Source organism: Pongo abelii, chromosome 2 (assembly GCF_028885655.2).
Source record: "Pongo abelii isolate AG06213 chromosome 2, NHGRI_mPonAbe1-v2.0_pri, whole genome shotgun sequence".
NCBI classification, from domain to species: domain Eukaryota; kingdom Metazoa; phylum Chordata; class Mammalia; order Primates; family Hominidae; genus Pongo; species Pongo abelii.
Genome location: NC_085928.1, coordinates 168,222,259 through 168,244,358, shown reverse-complemented (window position 1 = coordinate 168,244,358; position 22,100 = coordinate 168,222,259). Strand labels below are relative to the sequence as shown.

At 33.7% G+C, this 22,100-nt stretch overlaps 1 protein-coding gene and 1 long non-coding RNA gene across 13 annotated transcripts in view; one reads left to right on the top strand and one right to left on the bottom strand.

Annotated features, from left to right (window-relative positions):
- Positions 1 to 22,100, bottom strand: part of RSRC1 (arginine and serine rich coiled-coil 1) — a 424,026-nt gene that overhangs the window by 4,709 nt on the left and 397,217 nt on the right. For all 12 annotated transcript variants that reach the window (XM_054552914.2, XM_063722299.1, XM_063722300.1 and 9 more), the window contains one exon: positions 3,851 to 3,957. In XM_054552914.2, coding sequence (XP_054408889.2) covers positions 3,851 to 3,957 — 107 coding nt within the window. The remainder of the gene's footprint in view (positions 1 to 3,850; positions 3,958 to 22,100) is intronic.
- Positions 1 to 22,100, top strand: part of LOC134761046 (uncharacterized) — a 60,738-nt gene that overhangs the window by 20,446 nt on the left and 18,192 nt on the right. The gene's annotated exons all lie outside the window — the stretch shown is intronic.

The window sequence follows — 22,100 nt, the reverse complement described above, 5'->3', positions numbered from 1 at the left end:
TCACCACTCTGCATGAGTATCACTTCCCAGCACCACAGCAGGAAGGTGCCCTCAGACAGAAAGCTGGGTAACTGTGGGGCTCACCTTTTATTTCCCTTCTCCAAAGGATCACCCTCCTGAGCTGCCTATTGTTACCTTCCTAAAAACAATGCCTTACACATCTTGTCAAATTCTGTAGCTGTTTATGGTGGGAGGGCAAATTTGGTACCAGTTATTCTGTAATGGTCAGATGGTCAGTAAAGGCTAATTATTCTTGAAAAATATTGTTTTGGCTGCTGAATGGGTCCTGGACTAGATAAATGCAAAAGGAAAATCAGGAACAACAACCAGAGGGCTACTATAAAAGTTAAAGAATGAGATGATGATTTGGATTTAAATGGTGGCTGTGGATTGTTGGGAGGAGACAAGTTCTGAGCTATTTTGGGGATGATGATATCAAGATTCACTTTTTTTTTTTAAAGGCATGTATTTTATTCAATTAAAATACTCTAATTTTTAATTTTTATTCTAATGGAAGCTGATCAGCATTCATAGGACAGATTTATTCCCTTATGGACAAACGGGCTAGATATCTGAGGGATAGATATCTGGGCAGTCATGTATGTTTAGGAATTCTTACAAAGTAAGAGAAATCTATTCTATAAATTATTTTCAAATGTTAAGATGCTTATGACTACTAAATCTAACAATGATACCAATGTTAATGATAATATTAACTTTTACAGACATTTAAATAAATATTTATTCAATTTGTTTTGGCAGCTTTATTCTCATATTTTGGAGCCAGTAACTTTGTTTTGCCAAGTCTCAAACATTTGTATGTCTCCAACCCACTGTGCCTAGATGGTTTGTGGCCCTAAGTGATATTATACTGACCCTTTATACAACTGAGAACATTTAAAAAGCCCAATATTCTGCAAAAGGGCAAGTGGGAAATACGCTAATCCAAGAGGTTCAAGACATTGATTTTTGGTAGTCTATACTGCCTTACGGAGACTGTAAGAGCATATCATTCTGCATATCTTAGCCATGGCGTGATAGGGCTTAGCTAGGAGACACTTTTCATGTTAAACTGCCTTAAAAATATGTGCAGTGCTATTATTCTAGTTGTCAAAGATGTGGATACCACCTCTTCAGGTAGCAGAGATAAGATGCTACCATATAAACCAAGCAATCTCATCTTGTTTTTACCTACACAGTACATTAATGATTTCTTTGAGAAGTACTTACACATAACAGAAGGTGAAGCTCTCAGAGGTTAGATCAGAGCATGGAAGTTATTGTTTAATAACGGGCAATTAAAAATTTGTAGAGAGAACCACTAATTGCTTCTTTATTTAAGTGAGAAAAACTGTAAGATAAAATTTTCCCTTGACTATAAAACAAAGCCTCAAAATGGCTACTATCAAATATATGGCTTTGAGTAGCGCTGCCACCTGGTGGTTTAGTTTGTAAAAATTTGTTCTAAAATCTACTTCCAAGTAGGCCAAAAGACCATGCTGCATAGGGTTATTTACCCTTTTTTTGAACACAGGTGGGTATCTGCCAGATACAACAACATTAGGGTTGAATAATTCATACTAAGTTTGAAAACAAGCTGCATCTTGGTTCCTCAATGATATATCAGGGACTATCAGATTTCCTATTTACTCAGACAAAAGAAATACGATTTCAGAGAGTAAAACTAGTTAAATCAATATGTGTTGCAGGAGACACAATGTCTAGCATGTCCCTGGTAATAGCCACTTTTCTGGTAAAAGCTCCCTAGCTTAATTAGTGGAATTAACACAGCTAAACAAAGACTGTGCCAACTGAAGGAGTGGCCAGCATACAAAAGCCTTTTTTTAGGGATACAAACTTTATATCAAAGCGTACAAAACTGTCCAGGAGAAAAATATGTTGAAACTAGGATCATGGGTAACTCAGTCCTCAAGAGAGTTAATCCTTGCTATGCATCAGGGATAGTCCATCATATCTTTCCATGATCTGGATAAAAGGGTCCACAAGATAATTTACCTCCTTTTGCTAAGTAATCTCCTCATAAATAATTCAGCTACTTGGGCATCCTGAATCCTTGCCTTATATTGCAGATACAGACATTTTAGAATCTAGGAAGGGATATCACTTTCTAAAGTAATAAACTGTCCCTTTGTTCTACATTTCAGTCAAGTGTGAATTTATTCATTGTTAGACTATCACTGATCTTCTGATCATTTTGAAGTGTAGTGACTAATAAAAGTCCAGTAAGACTTCAGACTATTGTATATTCACCAAGATAAATGCCACCTTATGAAGCTTTATAGCATATTCTCCTGTTAGCACCACTTCCTACCTTTCAATGCATGCTTTCTTGGAGGCATTGAATTGAAAATAAGTTTAAAGGGAAAAATTAACAATTAGTACCAAGTGAGAAAAAGTTGTTTAGTAGAAAACCCAGTGTACTGACTATGGAAGAATAAGCATTTCTACAGAATGAAAATGCTAGTTTATCATAAGAGAGTCCAATAAAAACTGGGATGTCAGGGTAAACTTCACAAACAAATATTAGGAAAGCAAGTTTTAAAATAAATCATAGTAATTCCATTAGGATATATGAATGGCCTGATAATATGTAAGAATAAGATTAAATAAAATGGGCAACTACATTTATGAATGTCTGTTTCACAGCCCCATTTTTTTAGGAGTTGTGGTGGCAAACTACCAAAAGTTCAAAGGAAATCAACAAAATGGCAACGCAAGGACCACAGATTATCCAGGGCTATCTGGTCCTGTGCCTAACATGTAGTATATGCTCAATATATCTCTCCCGAATAAATTATTTTAAAAAGTATATGGTAATTGAAAAGACTTTAATCTCACTAATAACAAAAGACGTGCTAATGGAAACAGGCCAATTTTTACCTATTAGGTCAGTAAACATGACAAACCCAATAGGATTTGGTGTTAACCAAGATATCTGTGGGAGGCAGACAGCTCTTTGAACTTTTGGGTGGAATTTGAATTGGTAGAATATTTTCAGAGGGTGACTTGGAAACATGTATTAAAACAATGTTAACCTTTAACAAGTAATTCCATCTTAAAATTTTATTTTAAAAAGATAATAAACATGTACTTAAAATCTCTGAAGTTAAAACTACTTATTTGATATCAGAGGAAAAATAACCACCAGGAGACATCAACAGGATATTATATAGTCATTAATACAATTTATGGATGTAGAATATTTTAGAGTGTTAATTATAACCATATTTTCATTATATGAATGTTATTAAATAATACATGTATTTCCTAGAATGACTTTTCCCACTATAGAAACCTAATTCCTAAAAGCAGTCCTACTAATGAATGAAAGAATAAAATATTCAATGGAAGTAAAATGTCAATCAAAGCTCCTTTACCACAGCCAAATAAGTGATAATCATCTGGGGAAAGAATGAAGATGTATGTGACAATATGGGTATTAGTTTTTATTATTAAGGCCCTTTTCTAACTTTTCTCTAGCAACGTCAATTCAAAAAGTAGATGTACATATTTGAAAACAGTGTATGTTAAGAAATGTGCATTACTCTTATAGAACTATCTTGTTGACATATTACTTTGTCTTCTTGGTGAATTTAAAAATAAAAATGACATCTGACACATTTTATAGTATTTTTTATACAAATTAAACTTGTATTAAAGTGATTGAGTGAGTCTCCCTGATTTGTTTTCTCTCTCTCAGCAACATGGCTGACACTCTCTTGCTTCAGTTCATCTATTAGAAGAAACACATTTAAGTAAAATCCATTAATAAAGCATCTCTTCAGATAGAATCCAAAGGTTTACTCGTAATGGGTGGATAAAAACTTACCTTTTTGACTTCTTTACTTGATCTGAATGTCTGCTGAACAAAAGAATCACTTTCAATAGCTTCAATTTCTTTTACTCTTTTTACTTGTTCTACCAGGGTGGCTTGGTCTGAAAAAGAGGGTATAATGTCAGTGTATTTTGGTGTAAGCATGTTAATAACACTACACCTAAGCAATGTTCTATGAAGAAATTTTACTACTTATGAAATTTAATTGGATAAAGACTATAAATTAAGCTATAACAATAAACTCTTTTGTTCTGAGATCCACAAATATAACATTCCTATGAACTAAGACTCATACTGAAAACCTAAAACACTGCTAAGAAGGCACTGCTATAATGATCTCAGCTAATCTGGTGGGAGGGCTTTTTCTTAAACTTTAACATTTTATCATGGAAATACATATAAAAGGAATAAGGGAACAGTGAATCCACCTGTACTCAATGCTCAGCTTCTATAACCATTAACTTTTTGTTATTCTTATTTAATCTATCTATATCCACCTCAATTTTTTTGGGTGGATCTGATATATTTAAAAATAAATCCCAGGCATCATACCATTTTATCCCTAAATATTTCAGTAGGCATCTCCAACAGATAAGAACTTAAATAAGACAAACAATAACTTGACAATATCATTTTCACAACTAAAAATATTATCAATAATTCCTTAATTTGATTACATATATAAATATTCTGTATTTAATTTTCACTGATTGTAAAAAAAGTCTTTTTATAGTTGGTTTGAAATAGGATCCAGACAAGGTCCACACATTGCACTGGGTTGGTAAGTACCTTAAGTCTCTTTCTATCACTTACAGTCCACTGCCTTTCCCTTTCATTGCCATTTATTTACTGAAGAATCTGAATCATGTATCTTGTAAAGTTTCTAGATTCTGGATCTGGCTGATTTTATTTTCATGATATTATTTAACATGTTCCTCTATTTCCCATGTTTTGTGCAAACCACTAGTGAAACCTATAGGCTTAATTACATTAAGGTTCAATTTCTTTTGGTGACGAATATGTCATAGGTGACGCTGTGTCATTCCTATTACATCATATCAGGATGCATGTTTCCTACTTTTAGTGGTTAAGATGGATCAGTGGGGACAAGGTGAGTCAGTCTGACCCCTTAGAAAGTTCTCCACTAATCTCTCACTTAGCAAATTAGCAACATTGTTTGTTGCTTTGAGCCATTATTTCATCAGAGGTTGTAAAATGGTGATACTCCATCATTCTTCCCACATTTATCAGCTCTGCTTCTTCTATAATGAAGAACATTTCCTCATTAACTATTCAGTGACTATGAAATACAGCCTATATAGAAAAGTCACAATAAATGTTTGATTCTCTTTATTTATCAATTTTGGTCCAAAGGTGACCAAAGATGATCATTACGAGTTCATTAATATTTGTTTATTTAATGTACTTTAGTCCATGGTAGTCATTTTCTTATTTTGATGCTTCAACTGCTTCGCTTTTGGGTAGTGGGATCCTCTTGAAGTTGATTCCTATATCCTTTCAATATAATCCCCAGTAGTTATGGCTTAATAAGAGTTGTAGGATCATCTTGAACAGTTTCTGTCCCAGACCTGAAATTAGCCATTTCTCCAAAGAACCCAGGCTCTTTATAATGGACAATAATATTTATAGACAACAATCTGGGTACTAGGGGTATTCATTGTTACTGAATTGTCAATGCTTCTGAACCTCTTCAGTACGTGAGATACGAAGTACATACTTTTAGAAGGAAACAGTTAATATGAGTTCATGCTGATACTACCAACCAAATTAAAGATTTTAGGATTTTGAAAGTCTTTTATATTTGTATACCTTTGTTCTTACTCTAAAAATCTTAAGCTCTAATGATATGACCAAAAGTATTTGGTTTTCTTAATACGTGTATGTATTAATTTCAAAATAACAGGACAAACATTACTAATAGTAACAGGATGTATTAACACAGTTTAAAATTTTGTTATGGTCTTTGACCTTAAGATTTATTCTACTGCTGAAATGCTAAAATACTATGCTCTAAAGTCATGAAATAATTCTCTGCATAATTATGCTATCAATTTGATATACAATTAGGTTTATTTGTTTCAGTTAATTGAAAAAAATTTTTTAGGTCTTACTTTGTGATTAATATTCATTTTTTAGTTGCAAAAAATATTTACATGATTCCAAGGTCAAAATTTAAAACATCATTCACAAGTCTAGAATGTCTCTAGTTCTCACTCCAATCTAGAGGTAATCATTTTTACTAAGTTTGTGTTTACCCCTCCATTGTTTATTTTTGAGAATATAAGTATATTCTTTTCTTGCTTACATAAAATTAGCATACTACATACTACTATGTATCTTACCTTTTTCACTTAATATTTCTTTACTCTCGCTCCATAGCAGCTAAGAGAGTTCTGCATTCTATTTTATAATTGCACAGTATTCTATTTTATAGTTTGATGATAGGTTTTTCCACCAATGGCCTATGGATGGTTAGTTGTTTCTACTCTTCTGCTTTCACAGTTACAGCTTTAATAAATAGCCACGTGCATGTGTAATTTCATATTTTTGTATTTTCATATTTTTATATTTCAGTTTTTTCACATGCTAGCTGGGCAGAAAAAATGTAACATAATGACTTACACCCTTGCTGTTTAAATTCATTTTAAGCTGATATGAAGACATAGTTGAATTAGGAGTGATTGTATACTCAGCTAAGGCACTTAAAAATTTTGGGATTTAGGGTTCATGGATAATAGTCACATTTACTCAACAACCGTAATAAGTGGTTTGACACGAAGGTGGAGTTTTTTGCAGCAAACTAATTTTTATAGCAGCTTTATCCTTGAAAGGTTTAATGTTGTTACAGAGATAAATATAAAAAGTATTAAAGGAAATTTGGTTTCATACATTCAACAAAAATATTACCTGACAAAATCTTTGTCTCAGTTTTTGACCAATCACAATTTATAATGATATAGTCTTGTGCAAGTTCTAGTCTATTTATGGGAAAGATGGCTGTTATGAAGATGTGTCCCTAACAGCTGAAACCAGTCTTTTCTCTTGTGAGAAATAATCAGATGAGAATGAAATGCTTGGAGGTAGCAGCCACCACAGCCAATACTCCCACCTTTGGAAGAATGTATCTTCCCAAATAATAAAAGCAAGCACTGTCAGAGTGCCATGTAAGAGTACAGTCCCACATGCTTTATAGAATGAAAGCTCCTCTAGATTTTAATTATGCAATATACTAACTGAGCCTGTGAAATGAGAGAAGATTCTTTGCTCAGCTAATTTATTAATATTAACACATCCCATACAAGCAGATAAATTTTTTATTAATTACATATATAATAATGTTAATATGGCAAAGGAAAGTCATAATGGGTACTAGTCTGTGTAATCCAACTTTAATATCAATATGAAAACTACATTTGTCTGTATATGTCTTAGTTAATTTCACTGGAATTATTTCACAGTCACTAATTCCCAACCAAAAGACGTTATTTCTGACTTCAGGATGATGTCTCATATGAATGAAATGTTGGATCTCTTGAATTTTTTCTCTAAACATATTCTCTATTTGGAATTGTAAAGGATATCATTAGTATTAAATGTCAGAGGTGACCTCACAAACAGTACTTGATGTCTAAAGCTTGCAGTGTTTGTAGCTTTAAATTTGGACATACAACCAGCTCCTAATACAAATAAAAGTGTTATCATAGAGGCTTGACAAAACCAATGCTTAACAAAATAGCATTGCAAAAATTATAAAGGAAAGAAGGAGAAAGATTACAGAAAAACAACATTATCTTTGTGCTTCTTTAAAGATCACTTCAGAACTCACAAAGTGACAGAGCAGATAGGAGAAAGCCAGTTTGCCTTACTCACAATATGAAAATACACCAACATAGCTTTTTTGTTTCAATGTGGGACTCATTTTACTGGTTGTAAACGCATGTTAAATTAAAATGTGAAAGATTCACGGGAGATTTACATTTTCAGCTTTACAGTACCTCAGCTCTATTGTATGAAAATAGACATAAAAATGTTTTAAATTGCTTCTTACTCAAAATTCTACTGTCAGTGACCACAAATGTACGTCGTGAGTATAACCCTGTCATTTTGGGAAGCAGAATAAAACACATCAATAATATATATTATATTGTTTTAAATTCAGTTTCTTAAGTTTTTCATGTCAATTTGTCATTTAACAATTTTGTGCCAATTTTAAGATTGGGAAAATGTGATTTAAAATGAGTAATGGTTTATATGTGCTGCAAAATGCCCAACACACACAGTATCTTGTATTCATTAGCCATGAAGTAAAATTAAAGACAAGTAACAAAGTTACTGGGAGAATTAATATGGGATGTTTTAAAACATTTACATCGTAAACATGAAGGAAACATACCATTAGTACACTTGATGATTTTTTAATAAACATATTATTGGTAAATAAAATAACTTTCATATGTTTTCTGCTAGATGTTAACAGAAGGGATATATACTTCATAGTAAAATAAAAAATAATAGACTCAGAAAGCCAAGTCATTACAGACCACAACAATCAATACTTAACTCAAAGTATAGAAAATCATTTTCCTTTTGTGATGAAAAATTAAAAAAAAATTGTATTAGTTACTGTTGATGTTTATAGTATAAAAATTAGGCTCTCCTTCTTCAAGTTATATTTGACAATCAATTTCACATTTTATAACACAGAGTTTTCTTTTAAAATACCAAATGTTATACAAATTTTAAAATTAGTAAATAAACACGACAAGGTCCAATATCAATCCTTCATTTGAAAAGAAAATTTTAGTCTTTTCATACTGCATTTGTAGATTACAAACATAAACCAATCTCCTCTAATAGCAATGCCAGGCTGAGAACTGCAGATGGCACTATTGCCCCAGATGTGATCATGACAAGTAACAACCAGCAACTTCAACTGACTCCTTTTAAATATTAATATTTTGTGAATTTTCCCAAAGATAAGATGCATTTTACGTTACAAAAAATTTGGGTCAGTTGGCCCCACAGTTACTGAGTTACTTATGTTACTATTCCAGGAAAAAAATATATACTAATAATATTGCTACAAATATATAAATAATACAAAAGATTATCTTATTTTCATATTAAATTAGCTCAAATTTTAGTCAAGAATAAAAACATTAAAAATTGCTTCTTATGTTACAAGACAGATAATAAAAAACTTTGAAATGTAAAGTATTTTTAAGTGCTTTACAAGAACAACAAAAAAGCAAACAACAATACGTTTGTATGGTAAAGCTGGCTATTCAATAAAGTTTGTGGACAAAGCATCTCATAAAGCTTAACTGGAACTCTAAAGTTTTAAATTTCTCATGAACACAGGTTTCAAATAAGTGAGCACATCCAATTGTTTTCCCTTTCAAAACAGTACATTTTAAATGTTTCTTTTAAAACACATACAAGGCAAGCATTATAAATCTATCCAACTCCAACATTTTGAGGTTGTTCGAGACCAATATCGCTGAGAACAAATTTCCACAACTGATATACACAGATAATTTAAAAGATGAGAAAACTTCTTAAGTGGAATAGGGCTTCTCTATTAGTCTTCTGGAAGCTTATGCTACAGGACCATGTTACATATGCCGACGAGGCTCCTGAAGTGTCTGAAAGGAACTCCACTTTGGACGGGATCCAAGACAAACTCACCTTAAACTGCTTACTATATCAGATTAAGTAATAGGAATAATGTTAATGTGACTGTACCAATGAAGAAGAATTTCTGTTAAATATTTTAATAAGTGAAAGTGAACTGGGCATCAGGCTAAGCTTTATTAAAAACAAAATCCACACTAAATGTCTCATTCAACTCTTCTCACCTGGAATGCTCTCACCTTCTCTTAATTCTCCCTGTCATTTAAGGCCATGCCTGATGTCCACCTTGTGATGATGCCACCCCTTGCCACCTGTGAGTAAAAGGACCTCTTGCATAATTCATTTGGCTTTTAGCATATGCTGCCTTGCAAATCTCTTCTTGAGTGAAAGCTTCTTCTCCCCAGCTAGAGGGGACATACCTCTTTGTGTCACCTCCAGAACTTAGTGGAGTGTGCTTTATTATTTAGTAAGCAGTCAATAAACATTTGTTGAATAACTGAAATTTAAAGGGCAGTAAAGTAAAGTTACCATTAAAAAATAAAACTTCATGGAAGAAAATGTCAAATTATAAAAAGTTTTTGTAACTTAAAAAATTAAATCTCTCTCAGTGGTGAGTTTTAAGGGCTCTGGGTTTGGGCTATCTGGGTTAAACCCTGTCTCTGCTATGTACTAGCTGTGTGGCTTTGGGCAAGTGGTTCAAGAGTGTTGGTCTCCGTTTTCTCATCTATGGCATGGAGATAATAATAGCCTAAACATCATAGGGTGGTTGAGAGATTTCCCCCCTCACATCTTCCCTCCCTCCCTCCATCCCTCTCTTTTCAAGTAAGTGAGCACATTCAATGTACCAGGCATTGTTCCACATAGTAGGACTTGGAAATGAATAAGAGTTTCTTCCTTCATGAGCTTATGTTTTAATGAAGGAGACAAATAATAAACAAGTAAATAATATAATATCAAGGAAAATAGAGCAGGCTAGAGGGCTAGAAAGGAGGAAAGGAAACTATTTCAGATGGGGTAACGAGAAGAACTCTCTGACATGGTGGTATTTCAGAAGGCAAAAATGATGTGAAAAAGCAAGCCACAAAAATCTGGGAGATGATAACCTGTGCTCCACACAGCGACAGGGAAGCATTAAAAGCACTTAAGAAATGGTAGCAGATATAGGAAGCACAGCATAAACAAAAGTGCTAATTTAGTAACAGTACTAAAGACATGGAAGTTGGCTAAACAATTCTTATATAAATCTGTATATTTCTGACAGTATGGTTTATAATAAGCTGGCAATATTTTTGAGTTCAGGCAAGTAGAAAATGGCTTTAGCTCATACATCTTCTGGTAAACCTGTGGTGTGCCAGGATGTGGAAATGACAGGAGGAGGAGAGAAGGAGTGGAAGCAGTGGAGGACAGGCCTGCGCACATCTATGAGAAGGCACAAAAGGCCCAGCTGAATTTTATCACCCACCAGGGCACTGGAGTCCACCATGATTCACTGAATGCTGTGGGTCCAGTAGGAAAGTGGTATTTTGCTGACACATGGTTACCCAGGCTTCAGTGACTCAAGAGATGGGAGATCTTGTCACTTCCTAATGGATGTCTTATAACACAAACTACCCAAAATGACAGTTATGTGGTAGAAACCATGTTTTAAAGCAAACATATTTTGTTCTGGTGTATATATGTCCACGGAAATTTTTGTTTTCATCATCGATATATGTAATACCTTTCCAGTGGGGAAAGTCATAGAAATGAACTTTTCATTTAAGTCATTGTTTAAAAGGCCAGATGAGCTGTTCTGGTAGCAGAAGCAAGTAATAGTAACAGCAATAGAAATTTAAGGCACTCTGCGCTGAGCACTTCACATGGATTACCTCATTTAAATATCATGACCATGAGGAATAATACTGTTATTCTCATTGTAAAGATGAGAAACTGAGGCTAATAAATAACTTGGTGATGGCCACATGGCTAGTTGGTGGTACAACTGGGATTCAATCCCTGAATTGTGACTAGTCATTTTCCAGTCAAATGAATTCTTTACCCACTCCTGCCAAGCAACAATTTATTTTTTCCCCACTCCATCCATTTATAATAAGTAATAAATATTCTTGATATTGTCCTTATTCTGCATTTTAATGCTTACTCATTCAGTAAAATACAATGTAGCTTTATTTGTAGGAGATATATACACACATACATATATACATAAAATTTATATGATATTTTATATAATATCTTACTCTTCTGGCATTATCTTGAACTAGATTACAGATGTGCATTTTCAGAATCTTTCACATTTGAAATTTTTAAAGGGATATATATATATATCACATCTAGAAAACCTTAATAAATGAATTAAACAAGTTTCTAAAAGCCTAGCATTTATTTCCCTTAAGCCTGCAAACAACCTAAGTAGGAAATTGTCACTTTAAGCTGCTCTTTATTTGCTGTTCAACAATTGTTACAAAAAACAAGAATGGTTTCCATGAATTTGGTTAAACCAACAACCACTACATAGTCCCAAAATATAGACTATTGCCTTATGCTTATTGCAAATGTAATCAACATTGGTAGTCAAATCCACTTTAATAGAGTGGTAAGAATTCATAATCCCAACAAAACTAAAGCTACTGGAAGTTTTCTTATTTTAATAGGGTAGGAAAAAGGAATATAATTTGATGTATACCAGATTAATAGGTCAGAATACAGATTCTGCAGTTGCTGTTTGCTGTCCATTTTAATTCTAGAATCCTTATCGACTCTAATTAAAATTCTGTAGATGGAAGAGTTGTATGTTTCTAAGGAACTTGCAGTGAATGCTGTCTGCCAGCCATCTCTAAACACCCCATAACCACACACAACTCGCCTGTCAGGAGAGCTAATGCAGACATCGCAGGGCACACCACATTTGTCACTGTGGCTAATATCAGAGATACGCAGCTCTTTTTTCTTAGCACACAAAAGCAAGATATGTAATTCAATGCTCAATTTACCCTTGTCTCGCAGGAGATTTTTCCCCGCTAATTGATAGAAATTAAGCCATTAATCAAGCCACTAGCCATCATTCAAACCAGGAAAGATGAATACAAACTTTCATCATAACCACCTTCCCCATTTTAGTGTTCATTAGCATTAATTTTTAATGCAATTATGCTATTCTTTTACGCTGAGCTCATAAATTACTGCTCTTTTGTTGGTGGCTGGCCTTGTAAAATCCAAACTAATGCTTTGTGCTCTGATCTTAAAGGCAATTACTAGGTTCTTCTATCTTTTATATCTTTGTATCCCCAATAACCTTTATATATAACGAACATCCATGACTGACTATGCCTGTTTTTTTAATGCCTCTATATAAATCTCTATGAATATATAAATGTAGTCAAATGTGTCTAAAATAAACATATATATACACATACCACATACATCACAAAATACAGACATTAATATAAAAAATCTCACAAATTCATATTGGAGTTCAGGTTGAAATATAAAGATACTGTTATGATTTTTCATGATAAAAATGTAATGCATTATTGTATAGAAGTTATACTTTTTATAATGAATTAGGGAAAAGGAATATTAATAGTGGCTAATTATTATACATATTTGCAAGGGTGGAACAGCTACTAAAAATAGAAATAATAACTTTGAATTTCAAAATCCCTTAGTTCTTTACCCAGGTTTACTGTCTCATGTTTAAATCCTTATTTTTACAAAATTGTGTTGAAACTTGAAAATCAATGAGAAGGAAATGAGGAGTATCAGAAGATTGGAAAAACCGTTCATCTAAAAGTGTGTTTTTATAAGCACATATAATAACTCCAGAGTCTTATATTTTACAAAGTAGACGTATTGGTTTATTAGAGGATGGTAGTAAAATGAAAAGAGAGAGTTTCCAGAAATAAATATTGAACCCAGAGGCAACGTATCTACTTAGTTCTCTATTCTAGAGAAGGCAACAAGATGTATTTTCCTTATATTCACCAAAAAGCATTGATGGGTCACTGCTATGTGCAAAGGAGATTTAAAAAAAATCTCCAACTCTCTTCTTGCATCATCCCATTAATGTCTTTGCCTCTGTTTGCAAGTTTTTATGTCTGGCCACCCACTAGCTAGAGAAAGGGTACATGTATGGCATTAAGATTAATGAACTAAAACTTGCTGGAAGATGTTAGCAGTGCTGATGTTGCTGCCAGAACAGTCACCTTGGAGTTACATAGTTGCAACCTACCCCTAACACCATGGGGCTGGGAGTATATTCAGAAGTGGGGAGTATATTCACAAGTCTTTTACCAGTAAAAAAAAAAAAAAAAAAAAAGATTTTGAACTATTAACTTCTTAAGATATAGATACAGTGATGACTGACTTGAATTAATCTTTTATTTCCTCTCATGGTTAATTCTTTACTAGTTTTCATCTTTAATAAAAAGTCCTACATAGATTAGAAGCAGTTAGGCTGAATTCTATAATGATTGGATTCCCTGAACCAGGGGACTTATTATGCAAGGAAAAGCAGACAGCTTAAGTCCAAGTCTTTTGTGATCTGTTCTTTTATGATGTCAGAAGCAAATGGATACCTAACATAATTATATTTGAACATTAGTCAGTATAAAGTTATGAGTTCTAATGTCTCTTCTTGTAAGCATATTATGTTTCGGCTCATAAGCTTAGAGAAAATAGTCTATGGCCCCATGTGCCTTAATTTCTCTGAAATTAAGCCAATAAAAACACTGGGGTTCAGAAATAGGAAATTAATTTAGTTAACATGTATTTATGCCAGGTGCTAGGCTAGGTGTTGGAGATTTCTGGTTGAAATTTCCAGTTGCTCTCTCAGAGTTCACTGGCAAATCAAACTAATTCTTATTTAGAACTTTTATTTGCAAGCAGTTAAGATCTGACTATACAGTGGGTAGGAACAGGGATTTGTTGTGTTTGCAAGTGCCTTAGCATGTTTCACTTGATCCTAATTTTTGGTAATAAGTAATATACCCATTTCTAAGTTTAAGATATACTATTAGAGCTAGAGTTTGGATATGAAACCGAGTCTTAGTACTTCAAATATCCTCTATGCTTCCCATTGCACTGGGCTGCTCTGTAGCCTTTCAATCTCTGACAACCTTACATGATTAATAGTTATGATTGTACATGCTTATTTTATCAACTTTATGTACAATTTTGATCCTTTAAACAGAGGTGGGGTAGGGAGGATGGTAGAAGATGTGAGATGATGTTAATTTCTCTTTTCTAAAAGCGGAGTATTTTGCTATATCAATAATGAAGTGCACCATATAAAATCATAAGGTTTAAAGAAACCACCAAATACTTCAAATTGCACTTAAAATATTAGCTTTACTGAAGTATAATTTATCTATAACTGTGCCTATCAAAGCATACAATTTGGTGAGTTTTGGTACATGTTAATCCTGTGTTACCACTACAACAATCAATATACAGAACATGTCCATTGTTACCAAGAATTTTCTTGTGTCTCTCTGTAGTCAATTTCTATCCCTACCGTGACCCCCAGACAACCACAGATCTGCTTCCTGCCACTTTAGATTAGTCTGCATTTTCTAGACTTTCATATAAATTGCATACTCTTTCATATCTGATGTCTTTCACTCAGCATAATGTTTCTGAGATAAATCCATGTTGTTGGGTACATCTGTGGTAATGCTAGTAGAATTCTATTATATGAATATCTGCAATTTTTAAAATCTATTCACCTGCGGATGAACATTTGGGTTGTTTCCAGTTTCTGGCTTTTGAGAATAAGGTTGCTATAACATTCATGTACAACTCTTTGTGTGAACATGTTTTTATTTCTCTGGGATAGTAAATACTGCCCTAACACTGAAATAGTTGGGTTGTATGGTAGACATATGTTTAACTTTGTAACACACTGCCAAACTGATTTCCAAAGTGGTTATACCATTTTATCTTCCCAACAGCAGTGTAGAAGAGTACTGGTGCTCCACATCTTCATCAACAGTTGGCATTATCAGATTTTTAACTCATAGCCATTCTAATTGGTATGATGTATTTCACTGCTGTTTTAATTTGCTTTTCTCTGATGACTAATGATATTCAGCATTTTCTTCATAAGATTATTGGCCAGCCTTTCTTCTCTGAATGATCTGTTGAAATCTTTTCTTCATTGTTTAATTGGTTGTTTGTCTTATTGAGTTACGAGTTCTTTATATATACTGAATTGAAGTCCTTTGTTAATATATATTGCTAAATTTGCTTCCATTCTATGACTTGCCTTTTTGTTTCTAATGGTATCTTTCAAAGAGTAAAACTTTTTAAGTTTAAGGAAGTATAATCTATCATTTTAAAAAATGGTTTGTGCTTTTTGTGTCTTATCCAAAAAATCTTTGCATACTTAAGGCTGCAAAAATTTTCTTCTAGAAGTTCTATAGTTTTAGCTTTTATAATTAGGTTTATAATACATTTCAAGCTAATTCTTATGGGTCTCGCATTTTTCTGCTGTGAAACTAAAGCTAATTCTTATGTATGATGTGAGGTAAGGGTCAATGTTTCTTTTCCTCAGTAAGAATATCCAGTTCTTTCAGTAGCATCTGTTGAAAGACTTTCCTTTCCCAATTGAATTGCCTTGGTAGTTTTGTTGAAAATTAATTGATCATATACGTGAGCGTTGAGCAAGTTCTCTCTACCCTGCTCCATTGTTCTATATAAGGGGTCTTAAAAAGTTCATGGAAAATGTACATTATAGAAAAACTGTATGGATTTCAATTTTTTTTGCACCAAAATAAACTTGAATTAACTCATCATAACATGTCTGAACAGGATCTAGTTTGAGGGACTAAGAAGGATAAGATATCAGTTTGAAAAGAGTCCTTATCAGAATATGAATTCTGCAAAAATTGAAGAACAAATATTAAATTTATAATGAAGCTTGGGTGAAAGAATGGTGAAATCATTGATGCCTTATGATAAGTTTATGGGGACAATGCCCCAAAGAAATCAGCAGTTTACAAATCGTTTTAAGAAGGGATGAGATGATATTGAAGGTGAAGCCTGCAGCAGCAGACCAGGCACATAAATTCGCAAGGAAAAAATTCATCTTAATTGTGCCCTAATTGAAGAGGACTGATGATTAACAGCACAAATAGCCAACACCACAGCCTAAACCACAACTCAATTGGTTTAGCTTACGTAATTCTGACTGAAAAATTAAAGTTAAGCAAACTTTCCAATTGATGGGTGCCAAAAATGTTGTGCCCAGATGAGCTGCAGACAAGAGCAGAGATTTCAATGGAAATTACTAACAGGTGAGATCAAATTCTTCAAAGAATTGTAACAGAGGAGAAACATGGCTTTGCCAGTACGATGCTGAAGACAAAGCACAATCAAAGCAATGGCAACCAGGAGGAAGTGGTCCAGTCTAAGCAAAAGCAGACTGGTGAAAAGCAAAGGTCGTGGCAACACGTTTTTGGGATGCTCAAGGCATTTTGCTTGTTAGCCTTCTGGAGGGCCAAAGAACAATACTTATTGAGAATACTTAAAGAAAATTGGCCAAAGCTTTAGCAGGAAAATGTCTGGGAAAGCTTCACCGGAGAGTCCTTCCCCACTATGACAATGCTCCTGCTCATTCCTCTCATCAAACATGGGCAATTTTGTGAGAGTTTTGATGGGAAATCATTAGGCATCCACATTACTGCCCTGATTTGGCTCCTTCTGACTTCTTTTTGTTTCCTAATCATAAAAAATCTTAAAAGGCATCCATTCGTCTTCAGTTAATAATGTAAAAAAGACTTCGTTAATATAGTTAAATTCCCAGGACCCTCAGTGTTTTAGGGTTGAACTAAATGGCTGGTATCATTGCTTGCAAAAGTGTCTAGACCTTGATGGAGCTTCCATTGAGAGATAAGGTTTATATTTTTTATCTTTTAATTCAATTTCCATGAACTTTTAAAAGTTCCCTCATATGTCTATTCTTATAGTAATATATAGTCTTGATTACTGTAATTTTATACAGTAAGTCTTAAAACAGGGAATATAGACATCTAACTCTTCTTTTTAAAAATTGCTTTAATTATTCAAGGTTGTTTTCATTTCATGTAAAACTGACTCTGAGTAGAAACTTTGCTCCTACTACTTTATGTTGAAATTTAGCATTAGGATGCAAAGTATTATATATAATAAGATTTAATTTCAGAAATAAGTTGAAATACAAATGATTAATAAGAGACTTTTCATAGTTTGCTAGGTACAACACTTAAAAAAATGCCTATCACTTAAATCAACTTTAAAATAGTGTCTGGAAATAGTTCAATTTATAAAAATGTTATTGCTCACAAATAGATACTGCTATTGCAAATCTTTATTTCTTCTGATTTTAGAGCCAAAAGTTGAGTCATGTTCATGTTACTTTATAAAGGAGTTGCCACATAAGGACATACTGGTCTAAATGACTAAAAACAATGCTGATGCCAAGTTTTTTCTTTTTTGGTCAATGAGTGTAGTCTGGAAAATGTATTCAGGTGTCACTTATGACAGAAAAATCAAAAAGGAGAATAAAGAATGAATGACTAATAGAGAAGGCAACTTTTCAGGGACTTTAAAGAACTTAGGGTGAGTATATATATTTAAGAGTCTGAACCATGAGGGAAAATTCTAACTGTCCAGGGGAAAAAAAAGAAGCATGGAGATATCTCAAATCAAATGGATCAATAATCTCCACTCCTCAAACCATTATTTAAGAAGTAATATAAATAAATATACTAAATTGTGTTCTGAAATCTGCAATTATAATCTCCTTTCCACTTGGGCGTCATTTTGACACCACTTTATCCTCAATTCAGCTTTTTCTTTCAAACAAATGCAAAAAATATTCTTGGCTTTTAATCAAGACAAGCCCTAAATGCCATATTATCTTTATTATGAAAGTAGGGTAGGGCTGGATGCAGTAGCTCATGCCTGTAATCTTAGTGTTTGGAAGGCTGTGGTGGAAGAATCACTTCAGCCCAGGAGTTCAAGGCTGCAGTGAGCCATGATTGTGCCACTGCATTCTAGCCAGGATGACAGAGTGAAACCTGTCTCAAAGAGGGGGAAAAAAGTAAAGTAGGCCTTGTGTGTTTTTGTATGTTAAAATGCAGTTGGCCAAGCTGTATCAAAGAATATATATGATTATTATTTATTGCTGCTTATTTTGGAGAAGCCTGAAATCTTCACAATGTTATGAAAATTATATGATAATAAGTCAGAGCTATGAAGTGTATGCAAAGCTAATTTTTTCAATTAAAATATTCTGGTGAGATAGCCTAATGATTTCATTTAAAAAGTTCTACTTTAAGAAAAAAAATAGCAGCAAACTTTTCTGCTGGAAATCTCACATCAATAATGATCCTACCCTTTATAAAAACAGAGAAAAGTTTCTATATTTTAACGTAATTCTAATACATTATCGTAACAATAAAGCAAATCATTCTAGTCCCCACATTTGCTAGATTAAATTGAGACACATATAGAGCCATTCAGATATAGGAAGCATAGCATAAACAAATAAATAAAGGAATTAACAAATGGGAAGTGAGATTATATATTTTAGCCCATTCCTCAGCACCTTTGAAGGAAATCAGCTATAGGAACAATATTATTATTAACCATTAATTTGTTTTTACTAAGTGTTTTTTCATGACAAATACAATGCTTTAAGTCACGAAACTGCAATATAATAGGCAACTCCAGCTCTATTTACAAGTGAAGTAAGTGACTGTGAATATTAGTGCTCTAAGTTCTAGTTTCACAACTAATGACATAATCTTAGGCAAGTCTTCCCATTAAATTTACATCCTTTTTTTGAGTAAAGATATGGTGTATACTAAAGTGCAAATATGATCTCTGGGCAGAGGTGGCATTTCAGCAGAGGTGAGTTTGTTATTTCACAGAAGAAAACAGGGCCCTGCAGCATTGAAAAACTTGGACAAATGAAAAATCCAGAGGATGAGGAACTGATGGAAAGATCAGGATTGTGTGGGTGCTAAACCCTGGGGATAAGGCAGGACAAGGGGTTCCGAAGATGTGGGGTAGCAGAAGGAAGGAGAGTAAGGAGACAACAAATAGAACATGTACAACAGTCTTGAGCTTCACATGGAGATCTGCTGGTGACTAGCGTGGGATGACAGTGGCTCTAGGGCATAATCTCTAACCATAACAACATAATTTCTAAGCAATCTATTAATATTTCACTTATTTTAATTCTTATGGAGTCATAACATTAACTACCACCAATAGGTGACTAGTCTTCTAAAAATATGTGATCTCCGGGAATGGAGAGATGGTAGTGGCAATCATTCTTTTATGTCTCAAAATTTGGGCAGAAAATGTATTAATCCATACAGATTGAGAAATCTGCAAACCTCTTAGGTATGTTTACCAGTTTGTAGTATCTGTAACTACATAACCAGGGAATAACCAGAGAATACTAGTTATGTTAGATAAGCATGCCATTTCAATCCAAGCAAAAAATATGGGAATAAAATTCCAACATGAAGACTAAGACTGATTATAAGTAAAAATTTTATATATACCCACATACATAGACATGCATAATACACTTCTAGGTCCACTTAAACTCATTTAATAATCACAAAACTATCACATAACAATGTTAGCAATAAACATAAACCTTTGAAAATGAAACCACTGCAAATCCACAAATAATTTGAAACATTTCAAGAAGAGTTTTTACAGGCTGACTCAGGGCTTGATCCTGTCAGCCAGATGGACATAGGAGGTCAATAATCCAGAAGCAATAAGACAGTGATTAGGCAGACAGTAAAAACAATTCCCTGGAATCAATTACTGTCCAACACATCAGAAAGTCCTTTGACCCAAATACTCAGGAAATGGATTTAAAAGATAATTTTCAGTGTCTCTTTGCTGCCCATTTCTCAAAGTCTTCTACAGTAAACACATTCAAAAAGCCAAGTACTACCTTAAATAATCTCTGACTGCAAATAGTCTGTTCAAAAGTGATGACTACAAGAAGGATTCTTCTAAATAAGACAAGTTTAATTGTTCCTCCATGTGCTGATTGCTAGGAGAACATATTTACTTCTTTGGGTCTGTCTAGTCAGAGACACTGTGAAGCTGCAAGCTTTAAGAAAACCTGATCTTGTCCAAAAGGTTATCAACCACTCTAAAATTTTGCTACAAAATAGAAATGGGCCAATTTAATTTTCCAAATTAAATTTGGAAAAGTGGAAGATACTTGTTTACCTCTCATAAGAATTTCTAGAGAGTATTTAAAAGCTACCTTTGACTGTCCTTGAAACTACTCAAGGCTGACCTTAATAGAAGGATTCAATTTCTATTTCTTCTCCAGTCCGTCATTCAACAGAAGTGACCACTTCTTCATTCCTGAAACTTTTTTTCATTTGGCTTCCATGACATCATACACTTCTGATTTTCCTTTTCCTCACTGGTCACAATTCCTCATTTTTCTCTACTGGCACCTCTAACATTAGAGTACTCCAAGGCTCAATGTAGGCTCCTTTCTCTTCTTTATCTATATTCTCTCTCTAGGTAACATATAGTTATAAATAACATTTGTAGGTTGGTGACCCTCAAATCTTTAGCTCTAGCCTTAACATCTTTCCCAAACTTTAGACTCATATGGCACATCTTCTTCTCTCTCACCCCTTAAATTCAAAGCATCACTTTTAATTGGCCTCTTACCTCATTTAGAATAAAGTTTACATTTTATGCTCTTACAAAGCCTGGTATAATCTGGCTCCTGCTAAACTCTTTAACCAAATCTCTACCCCTTGCCAAACTGGCCTTCTTCAGGGTTCTTAAGCATTTGAAACTTATTTTTTACCTTATAATCTTTACAGAAGCTGTTTCCTCCATCTAGAATGCTCTTTGGGTGGCAAGTCTCTCCTTGTTATTCAGATTTTAGCTTAAATGTCAGCTCCTTAGGGAGACCTTCCCAGAGCACTCAGTCTGAACTAGCCACTGGTCCCTTTCTAGCACAAGAGACAGTAAAGAAAACACTGGTCACTCTCTAATACAAGAGAGAGTAGAGAAACCGCTAGTCACTCTAATGTAAGAGAGTAAAGAAACCAGTTACTTTGTGAGGCTATTACAGAAGTCCAGGCAAGAAATGGTGAACACCCAGACCAGGGTTAGCACAGGAGATAGAGACATATTTGGGATGTCGAATTAACAAAAATTTGTGGAAGGTAAGAGAATTATGAACATAAAGGCTGATTTCCAACTTTCTGGATCAAGCAACCAGATAAATGATGGTTCATTCATTACAACGAGAAAGACCTGAGTGGGTGGAGTTGAGTTCAGTTTTGAAGATGCTAACTTTGAGATGACTATATGTTAAAATAAAAAAAAAAGTCTTCAAGTCTGGAGTTCAGAAGAGAGAGCCTGTACTTAAGACAAAAATTTGGAAGTAATAAGTATACATATTCACACTAATGAAAAATGATAAATTCACCTGAGATAGAAAAGAAAAGGACTGAGTTCCTGTAAACAACACTTGGAAATCAAGAAGTTAAGGAGACAGAATGGTCACGCTGGTAGAAAAACCAGATTCGGTACTATGTTATAT